General features: G+C 44.7%; 1 protein-coding gene across 1 annotated transcript in view; it reads right to left on the reverse strand.

The window, feature by feature from the left end:
- The window catches only part of DNAH9 (dynein axonemal heavy chain 9), a 277,788-nt gene that overhangs the window by 169,016 nt on the left and 86,862 nt on the right, over positions 1-21,910 (reverse strand). The window contains exons 24-28 of the mRNA XM_043473954.1: positions 20,983-21,108; positions 17,769-18,008; positions 17,264-17,424; positions 4,157-4,313; positions 1,392-1,496 (exon numbers count right to left, since the gene is read on the reverse strand). Of these exons, the coding sequence (XP_043329889.1) occupies positions 1,392-1,496; positions 4,157-4,313; positions 17,264-17,424; positions 17,769-18,008; positions 20,983-21,108 (789 nt within the window). The remainder of the gene's footprint in view (positions 1-1,391; positions 1,497-4,156; positions 4,314-17,263; positions 17,425-17,768; positions 18,009-20,982; positions 21,109-21,910) is intronic.

Consider the following 21,910-nt stretch of genomic DNA (forward strand, 5'->3'; position numbering starts at 1 on the left):
CATCTGTGTCAGACCACTTTCTTGAGAATGTGTCCTCAGATATAATCCTGGATGAGAACGTGAAAGCATCAGGGAATTCCAGGTTGAATTGATTTCATTTAACTCCAGAAGCAAAAGACAACTGATCTTGGAGACCTCATTACTGCCCTTGTGTTGGGCAGTTTCAAAATTAGGCAAATTCAGTGTCTGTCTGTTATACACTGGGGACAGTAGCTGCTGGGCACTGCCTTATCAGTTAGGATGCTAAGTTTGCTAAGACAGCCTGAACCTGGGCCAGCTGAGAAGGAGTGAAGGGTACAGAGGAGACTGGAGAGACTAGGGAGTAGAGCCTTCTTCCCTGTCCTGTGTGTTCCAACCTTCTACTTTTCTTCAACCCATTTCCTTCAGGGTGCAAATAATAATGATAGTAATCATCATCACCACCACTCCACCATCACCACCACCACCATGGTCATCATCACCCTTATCGTCATCACCATCACCTCAGCCACCACCACCACCATTATCACCATCATCATCATCATCACCATCACCACAACTACCATCATCATCATCCATCATCACCCTTATCATCACCACCATCATCACCATGACCACAACCACCATCATCACCATCACAACAGAGACTGACATTTATTGTGTGCCTACTATGTGTACGGCTTTAAGTTAACTCATTCAATAATTATTACAACCAGATCAAGTAGGTACTATTATTAACCCCCTTTACAGATGTGGAATTTGAGATATGGACTTGCCCAAGGGCACATGGCTAATAAGTGGCAGGACCAGAAGTGAACATTGGCAGTGTGGTTTCAGAGCCGACACACATAACCACTTCTCCCCCGCCTTGTCTGGCTAACTCTACAAGAACCTGCTTCTTTTACAATCCCAACTGTATGTGGAATTTGGTCATACAATCTCTGGAGCCCAAGACGAACTGTCTGCTGACTTTGGTCTGTCTGTCTCTCACTGCTTCCCTTTTGTCCCCTGGCTCCTTGCAGGGGCACATGGAGACAGCCTGTTGGTAACCTCTAGTACCAGGTGCTACATAGGGACACCACAGGTGTGAGTATTCACGATAGCAGTTCTGTGCCTTTTCTAAGGAGCTGGGCTCTGCCATCTTGTTGAGCCTTTCCTCATCCCCAAGAAACAGGTGCACGGATGTTCTTTCTTCCCATCTTACAGAGGAGGAAATGGAGACTCATGGCTAGTATACGGATTCCCTTTGGTAGAGGCCTGTAGATACCCTGTCCTGCACCCAGGCCTGATTTAAGCAGATAGAGAAAATGCAATGGGGGAAGGGTGAGGAGAGGGTGAAAGCAAGAAGATGCAGAAGTCCTCAGTGCTTGGCATGAAGACCCCACGCTCCCATCAACTTTTGCCCCCCATACCTGCACCGCCACCACTGACAAGACCTCCACAGAGATTCGATTGAACTCATCAAAACAGCCCCAGGCACCAGTCTGAGCAAGGCCCTTGTAGATGTTGCCGCAAGACTGCAGAGAGATGTACAGAGATTAAATTACCACCCATGCTAGGCTTACCATTACATGTGTAAGTATTGATAATTTTCTATCCCCTTTATTATAGAACTCCTGGTTCCCTAAAGACCACTGGTTAGCAACTGGTCAATCCTAAAGGAAATCAACCCTGAATATTTACTGGGAGGACTGATGCTGAAGCTGAAGCTCCAATACTTTGGCCATCTGATGGGACGAGCCAACTCATTGGAAAAGACTCTGATGCTGGGAAAGATTGAAGGCAAGAGGAGAAGGGGGCAACAGAGGATGAGACGGTTGGATGGCATTGTCGACTTAATGGACATGAGTTTGAGCAAACTCCAGGAGATGGTGAAGGACAGGGAAGCCTGGCGTGCTGCAGTCCATGGGGTCACAAAGTGTTGGATATGACTTAGCAACTGAACAACAACAACAACTATTGCATATATCTAATCTGTATATCTTTCCGCATGCATGCTAAGTCGCTTCAGTCATGTCAGACTCTTTGCGGCCCCATGGACTGTAGCCTGCCAGGCTCCTCTGTCCATGGGATTCTCCAGGCAAGGATACTGGAGTGTGTTGCCATGCCCTCCTCCAGGGATCTTCCCCACCCAGGGATGGAACCCACATCTCTTACATCTCTGCATTGGCAGGCGGGTTCTTTACCACTAGTGCCAACTGGGAAGCACCAATCTCTCTATCACTCATTTAGCTATTTATATATCAATCAATCATCTATCTATCCATCTCCATTTATCCATCTGCCTACCCCTCCATTCCTCTATCTGAATAGCTGAACAAGAAAGGGAAGAGGAGGCTTGACACTGCTCAGTGAGGCTGTTTGGTTACAAAGGATGTCTGGGGTCCAGGAAGTGGTCACCTTACCTTTGCTGTGTCCCACTACAACTATACTTACTGTTCTTGCTCTGATCTGTGTCTGGACTAGATACACATGGCTGAACTTTCACACGGTTCAAACAAATTGAGGGTAGACTCATCCTCTGATCCTGTACTCTTAGAGGAATTGGTGGGGTCAGGGCTCAGTAATCAAGTTTTGAAAGGATTGAGTGAAATGACTGCAGGTGACCTCTGGTCATGGGGCCAACTCATCTCTTCCTATTTCCCATGTTAGGTGTCACTTTAAGAAATCTGCCTTTTCTTCTTCAGTCAATATCTCAGGTCTTCCACACCTAAATGTGTGTGTCCTCCATAATGTTCCTCTTGGGAGAATATACTTGTCTCAGAAATGCTGCCATTGCTTAACTCTAGAAGCATCCAGAAACTTTATTCTTAAAGCTTAGCTTGTTTCTTTAAAGGGGGAAAAATATTTCTTCTTCCAGCCTGGCTTAAAGAGAAACATTATCTTTATGCGTTCATAAATAAAGGCAACCATATTAAAATTTAGTGCAGAGACTATGGGAGCACTGCTATTTTAGGCCTGAATCCTCATTTTGTCTGCTTTCTATGAGAAAACATGGTGCTACAGGATTCTGCAACTCTGTGCAGCAAAATTTTATATACAAGAGAAATGATTAAAGTTGTAGCAGATCAATCTCATTTCAAGAGTTCTGTATGGGGTAACTGCAAGTGCTATCTTGCAATCTCTAAAACTACTTTTAAATTAAATTTATTTTGCAATCAATATATCACATCATTTATACCTATAAATATTTGATCTATTTAATGTAATTGTTTTCTTTTTCCACCCTAAATTTATTTACATGCCATCCTATTTTCAAAAGGGACTTATGGCAGTCTACAAAAATACATACAATAAAAAAACTAAAAATGAGACAGTGAGATAATTATTATGCTTTTATAACAAAGAATCTATATAAGGTCTGTGAGCAGAATGTTGCTAAGAGGTGACCTAATGGGTGTCTTGTTTCCCTTGCCTTTCTTTATGACACAGCACCTAGAATAATTTGATATTAAAATAATGTAAAAATGACGAGTGCCTGAATGAGGAATATTAGCCTTGCACTTGCCTTTTATGTATCTCTTGCTAAGAACAGAGGTTACTGTGGCTTCCCTGGTGGTCCAGGGGTTAAGATTCCATTTTCCAGTGCAGGGGATGGGAGTTCCATCTCTAGTCAGGGAACTGAGATCCCACATGCTGCATGCAACAGCAGCAAGAAAAGCCCATGTGCTGCAACTGAGACCCAGCACAGTCAAAAATTAAAAAAAAAAAAAAAGAATAGAGGTTACTCTAGTCTGTCTTCAGAAGCCAAATCTGCTCTTGCAGAGGATTGTGCCCTTGTGGAAATTCTAGAAAAAATGCCCACTTTTACAGAAGAGCACATCTATGGCTTTTATATGAAGACTTTCATATCAACCACTTATGAGCCTTTCTGTGGTTCTGGGTCAAGGAGTGAATTTAGCCCTTTGGAGATATGTTCAGCTTCCTCATTTTACAAATGATGGAAGGAAGGTCCCAGAGGGGAAGTCACCCATCTGTGGCTGCTGCAAAGCTCACTAGTGGAAGTGGATTCCATGGTGGTGAGGTTTAACAGGAGGTCAATCAGCTCCCGGGGCCAAGGATCCCCATGTCTCCTGGGAAGAAGCAGAGACCTCCTGGTCTGGGTCTCTGAGCTTGGCCAGAGCGGCGTGGATAACGCTGATCGATGGTTTGGGCCCCCGCGAGGCTGGGCCTGTACCTTGTAATCCATCTGCTCGGAGCAGTTGAACACGTAGACCATGACGCCCAGCGCTCGGCCCAGGTCCTTGGTGGTTTCTGTCTTGCCTGTGCCCGCAGGCCCTGCTGGAGCCCCGCTCATGGTCAGGTGCAGAGACTGGGTGAGGGTGATGTAACACCTGCCACACACAGGAAGGCAGAGAAGGTTGGGGCCTAGTGAGGCAGGGCTGAGGTTCAAGGCCACAAGAGGCTCAACACAGCTTCTGGAAAGGAAAGCTCAGGTCCCACCAGTCTGTTCCCCTCCGTGCTGCGGGAGGAGGTTTCTAAATGGCACCTTCCTGATGTCTTGATCTTGCCCTCGCTTATTTCTCTAGCTCACTTCTCACTGTCCTCCCCACTTCCCCAGCCCCAGCCCACTTCATTTGTGAAGAGGTATTCTCACTTGCTCAGCGCTATGGTCTGAATGTTAGTGTCTCTGCTAAATCCATATGTTGAAATCTTCACCCCCCAAAGAGTGTGGTATTGGGAGGCAGGGTTTTCGGGAGATGACTAGGTCAGGAAGGTGGAGTCCTCATGAATGGACTTCATGCCTTATTAAAGGGATCCCGAACAATCCTTTGTCCCTTCTACAGTGTGCATACAAGTCCCCGTGTCCTTGTCCTTTAAGATAAATGGCTTTGCTTTAGTCTCCCAGGTCTCCCCCTGAGCCTCAAAAAGCTGACTCAAGAGTTAATGACAAGGGACTTCCCTGGTGGTCCAATGGCTAAGACTCTGTGCTCCCAAAGCAGGGCGCCCGAGTTCCATCCCTGGTCAGGGAACTAGGTCCCACATGCTGCAACTAAGAGTTCAAAATGCCCAAACTAAAAGATCCTGCAAAGACTTATGCAGGAATGTTCAAAGCAGCAATATTTATAACAATAAGAAACTGGAAACAACTCCAGTGTCCATCAACCATGAATGAACAAACAAAATGCAATGTATCTATGCAATGGAACGCTATTTAACAAAGTAGTGGAATTAAGTACTGACACATACAACATGGATGAACCTTAAGAACATTAAAATGAAGGAAGTCAGATGCAAAAGATCCCATACTATTCCATTTGTGAAATGTCTGGAAGACACAGAGATAGCACATCAGTGGCTGCCTAGGAAGGGTGATGGGAGTGAGGTCTGACTGCAAACAGGATGACAGCAATATTCTAAAGCTAAATTGTGATCACGGCTGCACACGTCAAAGAATTTACTAGAAATTATTGATTTGTACACTTGTAATGGGTGAACTTAAAGACATGTAAATTGCATCTCAGCAAAGCTTTTAAAACTGTGGCATTGGCTTTTTTAATACCTGGAAAATCAATACAGAAGCTCTCAACCTGCAGTTTAGATGGGGAGGGGCCGTCTGAGGAAGGGGGTGTCTCTGAAATGAATTCTTTGGTTCTGAACCTGATGCTAGAGTTGACCAGAATCTCTGACTTAACACTTTTCTCACCAGATGGTGACTGCACCTCCACTGCCACCAAAATTGCTTTGAAAAGATTTGGAGTTCCTGAATTCTCCTTTAATTCAGTGTGAAATTCCCATAGCTACTTCAGCCCTTGACAAAGAAACCCAGGAAGGCAGTTTGCCCAGGTGGAGAGAATATGCAGAATTGCTATTCCACCCGGAGTTCTCCTGTGTAGTGGGGTGAGGAGGGGATGGGCTGGCTGACTTTAACCCCTGGGGACCTGGGCTTAGGCAGCTGCATCACTGTTTCCTGTGAACAAAGCTCAGGTTGCTGTTGTGTTGTTTAGTTACCAAGTCACGTCCAACCCTTTGTGAACTCATGGACTGTCGCCCTCCAGGCTCCTCTGTCCATGGGATTCCCCAGGCAAGAATACAGGAGTGGGTTGTCGTTTCTTTCTCCAGAGGATCTTCCCGACCCAGGACTCAAGCTCATGTCTTCAGCACTGCAGATTTTTTTTACCTCTGAGCCACGGGGGAGCCCTACAGCTGTTGATCTGTGAGGTGGGCCAGAAGGTGAGGTGAGACAGAGAGTGAAAGTGTTTATTTCTGAGTCGTGTCCGACCCTTTGTGACCCCATGGGCTGTGGCCCGCCAGGCTCCTCTGTCCATGGGATTCTCCAGGCAAGAATACTGGAGTGGGTTGCCATGCTCTCCCCTCCAGGGAATCTTCCTGACCCAGGGGTCCAACCCAAGTCTCCTGCACTGCAGGCAGATTCTCTACTGACTGAGCCACCAGGGAAGGCAAGTCAGAGTTAAGGTGAAAAGCTAGGTCCCACCTCACCTTCCTCAGTAACTGTGATCACTTGGCAATGCTCTCCAACACTGATAACTACATCTTCAGAGTTCTATGTGCAGCCTTAACCAAACCTGTGCTCTTAGGCTAAGCTCTGCCTCCACACTGGCCCTAAGACCTTCCATCTCTGCCAGTCTCAGGCTTCTCCCAGACCTTTGAGGGCCTGCTATAGCCCTGAGCACCCCCAGAATGAAAGGCAACTGCCTTGACAGGGGAATCCTGGCCCCCAGCCAACTTTCCCACTCTTTTACTGTCCCACGGCTGCCTCTTCTGCTCAGCTGGGGGGCAACTCAGACCTAATCTCGCTGCAGCAGCAAAGCTCTCAAGGGATCTGAGAGCCCAGAAGAACAAGGTTTCACAAAAACAGAATTCTCATAGGAAACTCAAGAATCTCCCCAAAGAAATACTCAGATCTGGGTGTCAATCTCTTCTTGAGCATCTACTGAGCTTCTGAGTATCTCTAGAAGAAGCACTTGGGGGGAAATGCCAAAATACATACATATATGTGTGTGTGTGTGTGTGTGTGTATAGGCAATTGCTCATATATATTATGGCAATATAATATAATATATATTACAATATATAGGGGAGAAGCTAAGATGGCGGAAGAATAGGACGGGGAGACCACTTTCTCCCCTACAAATTCATCAAAAGAACATTTGAACGCTGAGCAAACTTCACAAAACAACTTCTGACTGCTAGCAGAAGACATCAGGCGCCCAGAAAAGCAGCCCATCATCTCGAAACGAGGTAGGACAAAATATAAAAGAAAAAAAGAGAGACAAAAGAGCTAGGGACGGAGACCCGTCCCGGGAAGGGAGCTGTAATAGAGAAAGTTTCCAAACACCAGGAAACCCTCTCACTGGCGGGTCTGGGGGAAGTTTTTGAATCTCGGAGGGCAACCTAACTGGGAGGAAGAATATATTACAATATATAATATAATTATATACATAATTGCCCATAATAACAGGAACTCTGGGGCTGGAAGGAATTTCTGAGATCAACTAATCCAATCCCCTTAAATCACAGATGGATAGATTGAGATTTGTGGGTTTCCCAGATGGCTCAGTAGTAAAGAATCCACCTACCAATGCAGGAAACACAGGAGACATGGGTTTGATCCCTGGGTCGGGAAGATTCCCCCAGGGGAGGAAATGACAACCCACTCCAGTATTCTTGCCTAGAGAATCCCATGGACAGAAGAGCCTGGTGGGCTGCAGTCTGTGGGGTCACAAAGAGTCAGACATGAGTGAGCAGGCACGCACAACGCAAAGACACTGAGGTTAAGGGAGGGAAGGTGGGCTGCCTAAGGAGTTCTTGTAACCAAGGCAGGTGCAGTGGGCCTTTAGCTCAGGCCATGAGGATACACAAGGAAAGGAAGGCGTATTCCTCTCCTCTATGCGTGTTGGGGAGGGCGGGGGTGGGGGGGCGGGGCAGTGGTGCTGGCATTACAGTTGGGCCACTGAGCCAGCAGGATGTCCTATTCTTCGGGACACACACTCCTCCTCCAAGATTCTGTCTGTGGTCTTGTTAGACTGTCCATCTCTTTAAATGTCTAGGTCGCTGCTTCAATCTGCTCCTGTTTCCTACTGAGAGGGCAGATCACGCTGTTTTGGTTCGAGGCAAGGACTCAGGAGTCAGACACACTAACTTCAAAGCTTGCCTCTACTACAAAGCCTTTGTGAAATCCGCCCAGGTTAATAAACTTTGGTGCCTTTTAAAAAATGTGTCATTGGCAGTCTATCACACAGAATTTTTTTTGTACAAAGGAATTTAGATAGATCTGCTGTCTCAAAAACAACTGCAGAGACTTCTCTGGTGGTCTAGTAGATTAAGACTTTGCCTTTCAAAGCAAGAGAGGGCATGAGTTTGCTCCCTGGTCAGAGTTGAGATCCTACATGTTTCGTGGCCAAAACACCAAAACATAAAAAACCGGAAGTGATATTGTAAGAAATTCAATAAAGACTTTAAAAATGGTCCACATCTGAAAAAAAAACTTTAAAATAAACAAAAATAAAACAACTGCAATTATGAAAGTGGCAAGGAATCATTGACTAACCCCAACATGAATATGCATTAATTTAGTTTGATTGCTTATCTGGAAGACAGATTTTTAATGTTAGAAGAGATCTCAGAGGCTTGGCTCTTTAACGATGCCATTAAACCCTGTCTTCCATTAAACCGTTCAAATACTGTCATGCAGCCTTGTCTTCCAGCAAGACATGGTTTATTATTTTCGAAGCTGGCCCCTTCCACCATGGGTTGGTTCTAATTGTTTGAAAGGCCTTCCTAGTATTGAGCTAATTGTTTACTTTCTTCGGGCAAGTGACGTCTACCGGTTTTGTTTTTATCTGACCCACCAGGCTCTTGTGAGGACAAGATGAGACAAGAGATAAGACAGTGCCTTGGAAAGTAGAAAGCTGATCCACTTTCAAGGTATTATCTGTTAAGATAATAAATACAGGAAATGTAGCTTTCCCTTTTTTTTTTTTTGATACAATCATTCAAATGGCAGATTTAAGAAAATATCAAAGGTGCTGTATCTTGATTTCAGCTATGAATAGACTTGAGGCTATTCTAGCCATGTGGTTTAGCTAATCTTAGAGTTGGTGAAATCATAGTTGATTTTATTCATTTCCTATTGCTACACACACACATACACACAAAGAGGCTTTAAAAAAACAACACCCATTTATAATCTCATTTCTATACATAAGAATCCAGGTGGCTCCTCTACTGATGGTCCCACAGGGTCAAAAATCAAGGAACCAGTTGACTGGACTCTTACCTAGACCCTCTTGGGGAAGACCTGCTTCCAGTCCCATTTGAATTCTTGGCCGAATTAAGCTTTACCAGTTGTAGGACTGAGGTCCTTGGTGGAATGTTTTACAGAATTTTTACTGCAAGGCAGTAGATGGGCAGAATAGGAAATAAATTTACAAAGACCAACTTTTTCCTATACACAACTGAATTTTGATGAGATTCTGTTTGTCAGGTTTTTCTCTTATGGACTATACTTTTGGTGTAACTAAGACATCTTTGCTTAATTTCATTCATCAAAATTAACAACATTTGCACTTCAAAAGATGCCATGAAGAAAATGAAAAGATAAGCAACAGGCTGGGATAAAATACTTGCAAACACATATGCAATATATCCAGAATATACAAAGAAGTCTGAGAACTCAGTTAAGAGTACAAACAGCTCAGTCAAACAATAGACAAAAGATATGAACAGAAATTATGCCAAAGAATATATACAAATGACCAATGAGCACATGAAAATATGCTCAATATCATTATTACAGAAATACAAATTAAAACTCAAATGAGATCCTACTTCACATCTGCTAGAATAGCTACAACAAATAAGACATAATAATAAATGTCAAGGATGTGGAGAAATGGAAAGCCTTACACATTGCTGGTGGGGATATAAGACAATCAAGTTACTTCAGAAAATAATTTATCAAAAGTTAAACATAAAACTGCCATACCACCCAACAACTCCTCTCCTAGGTATTAACCCAAGAGAAATTAAAACATATGTCCACACAAAGACTTGCAAGCAAATGTTCACAGAGACATTGTCGGTAATGGCCCGAAACTAAAAATTATCTAAGATAACTGGATAAGCAAAATATGTCAATATCTGTAAAATGAATTATTGTTCAGAGATAATAAGTAACAAATTACTGACATATATTTTATAAGGAAAAACCCCCAAACATCACATAAAATGAAACAAGCCAGACACAAGAGACCACATGCTGTAAGATTCCATTTATAAGAAATGTACAAAATAGGCAAATTTATAGAGACAGAAATAGATTAGTGACTGTGCAGGACTGTGGGTGGGAATGAGGATTAACTATAAATGGCCATGAGGGATCTTATTGAGGAGCATAAAAATGTTGCAATTGATTTATGGTGATGTTTACACTACTTGATAAAGTTACTAACAATCATTGAATTATACACTTGGATGGGTAAAATTTTTGAAATAAAATAAAGCTCAATAAGTTGTTTTATATATATATATATATAAAATGAAAAAAAAAACCTTATATAGGAACAAAAAATTTAAAACTCCCTAGAGGTAACGATAAGAAACACTCAAATCTATATGAAGATATTTATAAACTTTTCTAAGAAACACAGCTAAAGGTGTTGCATGAAGGGGGACCACTTCCAGGGCCTGAAACTGGACTCTTGCCTAATACTTGGAAATGAACTGTCTGAGGAGACACATGTGCTGACAAAGCAAGAGATTTCATTGGGAAAGGGTGCCTGGGTGGAGAGCAGGAGGGTAAGGGAACCCAGGAGAACAGCTCTGCCACAACTCACAATCTTGGGTTTTATGGTGATGGGATTAGTTTCCGGGTTGTCCTTAGCCAATCATTCTGACTCAGAGTCCTTCCTGGTGGTGCACGCCTTGTTTAGCCAAGATGGAGGCCAGAGAGGAGGATTCTGGGAGGTGGTCAGACATATGGTGTCTCTTTTTGACCTGTCCTGAACTCTTCCAGTTGGTGGTAGCTTATTAGTTCCGTGTTCCTTACCAGGACTTCCTGTCATAAAACAACTCATGCAAATGGTTTCTATGGTGCCTGGCCAGGGTGGGCGGTTTCAGTCAGTGTGGTTCCCCTAACAAAAGTATGAACAAAGAGAAACAGATCATATATTATAAAGATGTGAGGCCAAAATTTATTTGATGGTTTTAAGGCTCACCAATTAAAACCTTAATCATTTATATTTTGGAACTTGACAAAATGATTAAAGTTCATTTGAAAGAAGAAAGGAAGAGCTTAAAAAAAAGGAAAATGCAAATAGATGATACCTTGCTATAAAAATATTACAACTCACAATAAAGCTACAGTCCTTAAAGAGTACAGCATATAGATGGATTAACATAATAATGAAACAGAGTGAGAATAGATAGGCTGAGGCAATTTGATAGACTCAAAACTTTGAATAGGGTGATGGTTATAAGTATCTTTTCCCACTCCGTACACCGTCTTTTCATTTTGCTGATGGTTTCCTTCATGGTGCAAAGGTTTTTAAAAGAATGAAATTTTGCCGTTTGCAACAGCATGGATGGCACTGGAGGGTATAATGCTAAGTGAAGTTAAGTCAAACAGAGAAAGACAGATACTGTACGTTTTCACTTATATGTAGAATCTAAAAAAATTAAGCGAATGAATATAACAAAACAGACAAGATACACACAACAAACCAGTAGATATCAGTGGGAAGAGGGTTGAAGAGAGGAGTAATACAGTGGAAGGGGATTAAGACTTGTCTCTCTGGTATGTACAAAATAAATAAGATACACGGATGTGATGTACAGCAAAGGGAATAGAACCAATATTGTATAACAACTTTTTAAAAATGTGTTTATTTATTTGGGCTTCCCTGGTGGCTCAGATGGTAAAGAATCCGCCTGCAATGCGGGACTGAGCACAGTGCATTTATTTATTGACTTTACGGGAGTCTAATTGCTTTACAATGTTGCGTTAGTTTCTGCTATGCAGCAAAATGAATCAGCTGTATGTGTATATATTTCCCCTCCCTCTTAAGCCTCCCTCCCACCCCACCCCCAATATTTTACAATAACGTTAAATGGAGTATCATCTATAAAAACACTGAATCACTATGCTGTATACCCAAAACTAATATTACATTATAAATCAACTATGTTTCAATAAAAACTTGAACACAGAGGGTATCATTTTGCTGTGGTGTGTATGCTCAGTCGTGTCTGACTCTTTGCAACCCCATGGACTGTAGCCCACCAGGTTCTTCTGTCCAAGGAATTTTCCAGGCAAGAATACTGAAGTGGGTTGCTATTTCCTTCTCCAGGGGATCTTCCCGACCCAGGGATCAAAACTGTGTCTCTGGCCTCTCCTGCATTGGCAGATGGATTCTTTACCACTAGTGACATCTGGGAAGACCATGACTTTGGTAATTGTGGCCTATTCAGAAAATCACCCTCAGACTCTTGCATCAATTGTATCTTGCCCACTTGCCTTGGTGCCGGAGAAATTAAGAGGTTCTGCCAATGGATAAGCAGTTGACTAAGACAATCCTTCGGGTAGGGGATTGTGTGTGAGGGTGAGGGAAGGGGAGTGAAGCGGAAGGAGATCCTCCAAAGATGAAGAGACAACCTAGGAGAACAGCTTTTGTTCAGCATGAAAAAGGATCACCATTTAGCCCTTCAACTTAGCATTGTGTTCAAGTCCTGGGACCGCGGCTGAGCCATTGTACCTACTTATACATTCTGGTCCCAACCAGGCAGTGGGATGTTCTGAATAAACAGGCATAATCAGTTGGATGTACAGCAATGTGGTTGTGCCTTTAATGAATGTGCAGAGGCTGTGCGGATCAATTGTCCATTTGATTAATTCCTCTGGCAGGAGAGAATTAAATGTACTTAAGCGATACACCAGCAAAAGCTCAATGCTCTTTAAAATGCGATTTTCTGGGTGGAGGCCAATTTTTTTTTTTTCCTGGCCAAGACATTTCTTGAGATAATAATGGAAGTCAATGAGAAAATGGAATTTGCCGTATAAATATGCACTCCACACTAGAAGAGCATCTCACGTGCAGAACAAGGTCAAGCTCTGTACACTATTCACCGTTCTTTGCAGCAAATCTTCCTTTTAAGTTCCTATTTGCATTCTTCCATAGGAGAGGTAATAATGCCTATTTTGAAAATAATTCATTGTCCAAACTTTACCCCGTCCCTCTAGGAGGCATTCAGCATTACAGTACTAGAGATCTCTAACTCCAAAAGAGGCAATCATTTCCTTCAAATCACGGGCAGGTGTGAAGACCCAGGGAAAAGGAAAGTCGTGTACCTTTTATTACTTGGAATAATGTCTGATGTGCCAGGGGAGGGGAAGGAAATACTCTGAATGGTATGGGAAGCTGAATGTGTCAACCCAGGTCTCAGAAATCATTTCACTGCTTTTACACAGGGAATATTTCTCAAATGCCTGTTATTTGCTGGACATGATGTTGGGTCCTGGGGCACCATGGAGCAGTGAGCCAATCAAAGTCAATGCTTTTGTGGAACATATAGTCCAAAGCGAGAGACAGACATTAATCAAGTTGCTCAAACATATAATAGCTTCACTTCTCTGCTCTGAGTGATATAAATTCCCAAACTATTAGCTCATAGTCCAAGGCAGGCAAAAAAGCTCACCATCAGAGAGAACACCCTTCTGGATGCCCTTTCTGTTTAGGACAGGTGTCTTGCTGAGAATCAGCACAAAGGCAAAGACATGTGAGAGGGTCCCCTGTGAATGAAACTCCAGGTGGGAAAGCTTTTCCCTGAAGTCACAGCAAATGAGCCCCTCCAGCTGATCGTGATCCAGTGAAGCCCTAGTAAAAGCCCGGAGACACGCGAACCCTCAGAGTTACAGCTGCCTTTACTGTTGAGGTGCAGAGAAATCTGCCTCTCCCTCTGAACTGACGCTGCCTGCCTTTTGTCCTCAGCTGGGGCAGGGAGCAGGGTGGGTGCCCAGCTGAGAGCATGAGAGAGCATAGTGCCTGCTTCTTCTTTGGGAGCCAAGGCATAGACGGAGTCCCATGTGGACCCCTCCTTTGAGTCAATCCCCCCCTCCCCAATTCTGTCATTCTTATGATCTGGGTTTTCAACAATCAACCATCGTTCATTCACCGAGAGATGATAATTCAACATCTACTAGGTGTTGGTGAAAATAGCAACAGATGAGACAAAGATCTCTCAGAGGAAAAAGTGTACATTCCAAAGGGGACTGTTGCCAATAAACCAGACAGCAAGTTCATTTCAGAATGTGGGAGATGTTGAAAAGTGAAAGTGAAAGTTGCTCAGTAGTGTCTGACCCTTTGTGACCCCACGCACTATGCAGTCCATGGAATTCTCCAGGCCCAGAATACTGGAGTGGGTAGCTTTCCCTTCTCCAGGGAATCTTCTCAACCCTGGGATCAAACCCAGGTCTGCTGCATTACAGGAAGATTCTTTACCAGCTGAGCCAACAGGGAAGCCCAAGAATACGGAGTAGGTAGGCTATCACTTCTCCAGTGGATCTTCCCAACCCAGGAATCAAACCGGGTCTCCTGCATTGCAGGCAGATACTTTATCAGCTGAGCTACTAGGGAAGCCCTTAGGGAGAGGATAAATGGGGGAATCCATAATGTTATTTATGTGTGTATGTGTGTGTGTGTGCCTGTGTTTGAGAGGTGGGAGAGGCTGTCTTTTAGAAAGAGTGATCATGGAAGGTCTCCTCAGAGTGAAGAGCAGAACAAGAAAGGATGAGAGGGTGACAGTGGAACAGAAAGCGTGGGGAAGAGCAGTCCAGACAGAAGGGACCACACGTGTTCAAGGCTGTACCTTGAAATGAACTTAAAGGGATCAAGGAACACAGAGGAGGCCAGTGTGGCTGGACTGCAGGGTGTGAGGCATCAGGGTGGTTGGCAGGAATTACTATGTTCTGCAAGGAATTCATAGTTTAGTATAAATGCAGTGGGGAGCACCCAGAGACAGTGATGTGACCTCTATAGGCTCCCATGAAACAGAGAGATGCAAGAGTAAATGAATGAGTGGTTTGAGTGGGACTCTGGGTGGAAGATGAATTTAAAAAATGAAAAGCATGGTGGAGGGGGGGCAGAGATAGACCAGAAGGTTTTCTTCTATAGATCATGCTGGGACCTCCAGTGACTTTGAAGTTCCCACATCCCTATTCATTCCATGAGCCGAGTGATTACAATTTCACTAATTGCTATTTGGAGATATATCTGAGGATTTAGCCAGAATACAGGCGATAATACTTAAAATAGGCAGACAGAAAATTAAGTAAAAGAGGGCACAGATTCTATTTGGCCACTTTAACCATCATAATTTACGACCATGTCTTCATTACCTACAGGTCACTTATTCTGGGTGAGCCAGTGACTCAGATGTGCAGGTCTTTTTGCAGAAGAAGAGATTTAATGTTCAGTGGAATTATGAGGGGAAAGGGCACCAGCATTTAACAGAATTTATAGAAATCTCTGCAGAATTAATATACCATTTCTCACATGGATCATGACCTTATCTCCCTGTCCTCTCTCTCCTTTGCCCACATTCTTTTGTCAGATGAATCTTTATAAAATAAGTTTTCATCCTTTTTTACTCCTCTGATGAAAAAGTTTCAATAGTTAATCACTCCTTACTGGATAAAAAAATATGATTTTCACATTTCACAGTTAGACTCTTACCCATGTTACCAGGCTCATTCCTGACTACTTCCTCCAAAGTCCCTCTTCCAGGAACATGCCTTGAATGTTCCCATATCCACATCTTTGCCCACAAAACTCCAACCAGAATGCTGATCAGTAGTCCTTCACCTTTGGGACATCCCAGACCACTTTAACAATTAATGAATGCTATAGATGCAACTCATGGCAAAAGGAGAAGGGGGTGACAGAAGACAAGATGGTTAGATAGCATCACCGACTCAATGGATATGAATTTGAGCAAACTCCGGGAAACAGTGGAGGACAGGGGAGCCTGTCACGCTGCAGTCCATGGGGTCACAATGAGCCGGACATGACTGAGCGACTGAACGACAACAACGTATCTTTTCAATAGAAAGGGTGACACGTGCACAGCTTTCTGTACAATTTCATGGATACCCTGTCAGTCATCCTACAATGAACGGAAATCCTATGAGAGTCCTACACACCCTTCAGGGTCCAGATCAGATACTGCTCTTCCCTGATGTGTTCCTGGTCCTCTTCTTCCTGCAGTGGTTGAGACCCTCTGTGCTCAGACATCACTTACTTGGAAGTTTGTAGGGAACGGCTTTGTACCCTATTCTGTACTATGGCCTTGCATGTTTTCCCTGTGCTATTTACTTCAATCAGTTCAGTCACTCAGTCACGTCTGGCTCTTTGCAACCCCATGGACTGCAGCCCACCAGGCTTCCCTGTCCTTTACTATCTCCGTGAGTTTGTTCAGATTCATGTCCATCGAGTCAGTGATGCCATCCAACCATCTCATCTTCTGTCATCCCCTTCTCCTCCTGCCTTCAGTCTTTCCCAGCATCAGGGTCTTTTCCAGTGAGCCAGTTTTTCTCATCAGGTAGCCAGAGTATTGAAGCTTTAGCTTCAGCATCAGTCCTTCCAATGAATATTCAGGACTGATTTCTTTCAGGATTGACTGATTTGATCACCTTGCTGTCCAAGGGACTCTCAAGAGTCTTCTCCAACACTACAGTTCAAATGCATCAATTCTTCGGCATGATTTTTTTAAACTTTTGTTTTTTTTTATCATGCAGTGCAACATGCAGAATCACAGTTCGCCAATCAGGGATCGAAACTGAGCCCCCTTCATTGGCAGCACAGAGTCCCAACCACTGGACCACCAGGGAAATCCTTCCCGTTATACTTCTGAAATTTTTATCTACACATGTTTTATTTCCCTCAATAAAACTGGAGTTTAAGTTTCAGTGATCTCTGCATTTCCAGGGACTATTAGTCCACCTGGCGTAACCACTGAGCCCATGCGCTCCGGAGCCTGTGTGCCAAAACTAGAGAATCTGTGCCCCACAACGAAAGATCCTGCATGCCACAACTAAGACCCAAGGCAACCAAATGAATAAATGTTAAAACACAACCATGGCTCACCAATTTGCTCTGGGGTTTGCTCTGATAAAGGTTCTGTCCTATGCCATTTCAGTTTATTTTCCATCTGTTGGGTTAAGCCTGGCCCTCCCCCTGCAGCCTTGTGGACAAATAGCAAGTGACCGTGGACGGTGAGAGCCAGACAGCAGAAGGCTCCTCCGTCAGTGGCTGATGCTGGTGCTCACCTGTCTGTCAGAGGCGTGATCACCAGGCGAGGGGTATTCCCCAGGTACTCATAGGAGTATAGAAACTGGGCATCACAGATGTTGGCGAAGCAGTGTTTGGCCTCGTCGTCCCATCGATGCCTTAGCTGGGACAGCCAGAGGAAGGCCTGGGCGTTATCTACCTAGAGAGGGAGTGACAGAGTAGGTTGGTAAATCCAAGATTCAACAGGTAGGAGGTGGCCCCATGGCCACAGAATTCACAGGGCTCGGGGTGACCCGGGTGTTGTGCACCATTCAGGGGAGCAGCACGCTGACCACCATGGCACAGAAAGCATGAGCCACTTGGATGATGCTCTTTTGCCGGCGTTTAAAGGGAGGAGCAGCCACCTTGGTCCTCTCCCAGATCCCTGACGGGTGCAGAGTTTGGGGCCTGTGTGTTTTGGCCACATGTAAGCTTCTCCCAAACCCCAATACTTGTGGTATAGGTACCCACAAAGAGTGGTACTCTTGAGAGTCCAGGACTCACCTTCTGAGCAATCATCTTGGCCACCACGTCCCGGGCATGGACATCGATGGTGCATATGGTCATGATCTTCTGCCGGTCCCCCTTGGAGAGCTGGCCAATGAGCATGGTGATGAGGGTTTTGAGCTGGGCCACTTGCTTCTTGTAATAGTCCTTCATGGCATTCTCATAGCCTTCCTCCAGCCTTGCAAATGCCATGCCCACCTCTGTGGTCCACCAGATCTGGGTACAGGTCAGGGCCACCTACGGCACCAAGAGTTGCTTAGTAAAGCCATTACCAGGACTGTCTCTCAAACCAGCCCACTCTCACACAGCAGGGGCTGAGAATATAATCGTGTGGGTGATGGACATCCCTTCCCTCCCTCTTCCGCCAGCACTGTTCCCTTGAACATGTGTTTCTAAGTCCTCGGAGATATAAAGTGGGTACGATACAAGTGGGGAGAGTCCTTTCTTGAAAAATGTACCATTTGGTTGAGAACAGCTAAAGGCTCATTCGGGTCAATGTCTGTAGCTTTTAGAAACTGCTACACTGATCCTTCTGTTTTTGCTTCTCAAGCCACAGCAACTTTCCTGTGCCTGGGAGGATAACAAAGTCTTGATTGGACGTCTCAATGATACTCAGTCTTTGCTCTGTTCCTCTGGAACCCCTTAGAGTTGAAGTATTCTAGTTCAGTGAGCCACTGCTGATTATGTGTGGCAGATTTCTTCTTGCCCATAGTATTTACACTATATCTTTAAAAATCTCTTCAAACTTATAACTTTGAAAAGCCAGCTCTTTCTTTTAAATTGGAGTCTGATTGCTTTACAACATGTGTTAGTCTCTGCTGTACAATGAAGTGAATCATCAGTTATATGCATACATATATCTCCTCCATCTTGGACCCCACATCCCACCCCTCTCGGTCGTCACAGAGCCCAGGGCTGATCTCCCTGTGCTATCCAGTGGCTTCCCACTAGCTGCTTATTTTACACATGGCAGTGTATACATGTCAATCCTAATCTCCCCATTCATCCCACTCTCCCCTTCCGGCCCCGTGTCCACGCGTCTGTTCTTACATCTGTGTCTCTAACTTTGAAAGGTCTACTCTTTGCGGGTCAGGAAGAATGACACTGAAATTCAGTGCCGTCACTTTCATTTTTTGGAGAAGGAAATGGCAACCCACTCCAGTATTCTTACCTAAAAAAAAATCCCACGGACAAAGGAGCCTGGTGGGCTACGGTCCATGGGGTCGCAGAGACTTGGACACGACGGAGCCACCAAACACCACCACCACTTTGATGTGTATTCTTTAGAGATTCAAAATAAGTAAATGGAAAAAGTGATTTAAATGAACCTTTCTTCTGCTTGCTGAGAAACAGAAGATTTAATATGGAAAATGCATAATTTTGATTCTGCATGGTGAAGAACTTAGAGACACTGATCCTCTGTGGTCCCCCTTGGCTCAGGAGACACTGCTCTAGATGAATCTGTCAGAATGCAGGAAGAAACACATTTTCTTGCCTCAAAATTCTGATTCAGGCAAACAAGGAATCCTGGTGGGAATTATTCACTTCGTGAAGCAGAGAATTCTGCTGTAGTATAAAGTACCATTATTGAATTTACCTGTTTTGTTTTTTTGCCTTTGGATTTAGACACGTTGGATTTTTTTTAGAGGTTCCTCCTGCAGTGTGATCTTGTCAGAATGGTCTGAATGTGATGTGCAATTATATTTGCAACTCCTGTAGCCCACCAGGTTCCTCTGTCCGTGGGATTTCCCAGGCAAGAATACTGGAGTGGATTGTCATCTCCTTCTCCTGGGGATCTTCCCGACCAGGGATTGAACCCATGTCTCCTGCATTGGCAAGTGGGTTCTTTACCACTAGCGCCACCTGGGAGGCTCCTTCCCTTCTGCAGCACTGGCTTATTTCTCTGCTCTGTCTACACTCACTGTCAACATTTCCCGCCTTCTTCTCCCTTCTCAGCTACCGGCAGTGTGAGCTCTTCTCTACCACTTCACTGAGATGGCCTCACCAAGGTCATGGATGTTCCTTAGCCTCTTTACTTTGCTTGACCTCTTAGACGTGTGTGGCATAACTGACCTCTCACCTATCAACGCCTTCTGTTTTAGTTTCCGTGATTACCATTGCCAGGTGTTCCTTCTCTCAGAAAAGGGACTGTTTCTCATTCTGCTGCCCTGGTTTCCCTCTGACTATACAGCCTTTGGATGATGCTCGTGGGTTTGATCTGAAGCCTCAGCTCAGTCTACACAATCTTACCTAACTCCTAGGGCTTCAGTCACCACCAGATATCTGTAACCCCTAAATGTACCAGTAGTAGTACTGGGTTGGCCAAAGAGTTTGTTTGGATTTTTCCGTAGGATGTTACAGAAAAACCCAAACGAACTTCTCGGCCAGCCCAATACTAGACATTAACAGGGGAGGGAGGGGTGGTGTATTGCAGCCAGGGTCATTAAAAAATAACCTCATTAGCTCCCCCTCTTTCTTTTATTACCCTCCTGAGATCCCGGGAAAGGACTTAGATATATCTTGGAATCACATCACTCCCAAGCAAGGTCTATAAGAACTGTGTCCCAGTTTCCTCCCCCGAATCCATCTGTTGCCCCTTGCTCCCTCCGCCTGTTACTCCTGCTTCAACCACACTCATGCCTCAAACACCTTAGACTCTCCCTTGCATCTGAGCCTTTGTCCACACTCTTTCCCACACGTGGGTGCTGTTACCCTCTATCTTTCACCTGCCAACTCCTATTTCAAACCTCAGCCTAGAATCATGTCTTCAGGAGGGTCATCCCCAGACCCCATTAACCAGCTCCCAGAGGACCCCAAGTTTCCTTTACCATCACACCAGGTCCCATTTTTAGGTGGCTGACTTCCACGCCAGTCTGTAAACTCCATCAGGTGGGATTGCATTGCCTTGTTTCCTGCTGGTGTCTCCTGTGCTCAGCAAAGAGCTTGGCACATACAAGGAGGGCTGGCTCAGTGAGTTGAATTGTTTATGTTTTCTCCCTGCTGTATGCAGCTAATGGAGTAAAATGGACAACCCTTAATGCCCCGAGGTAACCGCTGAATTGCGTCATGGCTGACAATTCCCTGGTCTCTCCCGCTGATCCCTTCCCGAACAGCCTCTCCTGACCCTGAAGCATGGGTGAGCCTGGCAGCCCCCAGGAGGCTGACAGAGGTCATGGAGGAGGAGAGCGGGTGAGGATGGATCAGAGGATACCTGAGCTGGGTAGTCAAAGAGCCACTGTTCCCTGGGCTTTTCTTCGTAGGCGGTTACACCTTCTGTCATCTCGTGCCTCACCGTGGCCTTCATGCGAGCCAGCACGTGGTTCAGCCATATTTCTACCTGGAAGAAGAACTTAGGGTTAGACTCGGGGTTCCTAAGAAGATGTGCTCAGTGATACACGTTTTCTTCCACTCAGATGGAGGCAGTGAAGAAGATGAGCCCAGGCGAGATGTGCAACCCTAAATGGTTGCCAGAAGGCACAGGAAAACCATTCGTCTGTGCAACACAGGGCAATGGTAGTTGAGACCAAGGCTCAATTAACAACAGGGGGTGGGGGGGGGTGTGCCCACTGGAACCCACAGAGCAGAGGAGCAGGTTTTGGGGAGACAAGACTGCCAACCAGAGATTAGGGGGAAATCTTCATCTGGATTGTGCTTGCGTGCTCAGTCGTGTCTGACTGGAACCCCAAGGACTGCAGCCCTCCAGGCTCCTCTGTCCACGGGATTTCCCAAGCAAGGAAACCGGAGTGGGTTGCCATTTCCTACTACAAGGGATCTTCTTGACCCAGGAGTGTAAATAAATCAGTGGATTCTCATGACCTTGTCCACGGTGCATATGGATTATATTTTCCAACTAAATGCTTTCTGAGGCTACAGAAAGAACACCCAAGGTTTGAATCAAACCCCAATGTCCCTTTCATAAAACTGAGAATGTCTATTTTCAGATGCTAGAGTTGCTTTCCAAGATGCATTTGGATGAAGGTAGAACTCTAGAACTCTGAAGATCTTTTCTCCAGGCTTTACTCTGGACTGGATTAGCACCCCAGGGACCATGTTTCTTTTGATATTTAGGATAATGGGGGCTTCCCAGGCAAAGAATACACCTGCCAATGCAGGAGACTCAAAAGGCTTGAGTTGGATCC

Source organism: Cervus canadensis, chromosome 1 (assembly GCF_019320065.1).
Source record: "Cervus canadensis isolate Bull #8, Minnesota chromosome 1, ASM1932006v1, whole genome shotgun sequence".
Classification (NCBI taxonomy): domain Eukaryota; kingdom Metazoa; phylum Chordata; class Mammalia; order Artiodactyla; family Cervidae; genus Cervus; species Cervus canadensis.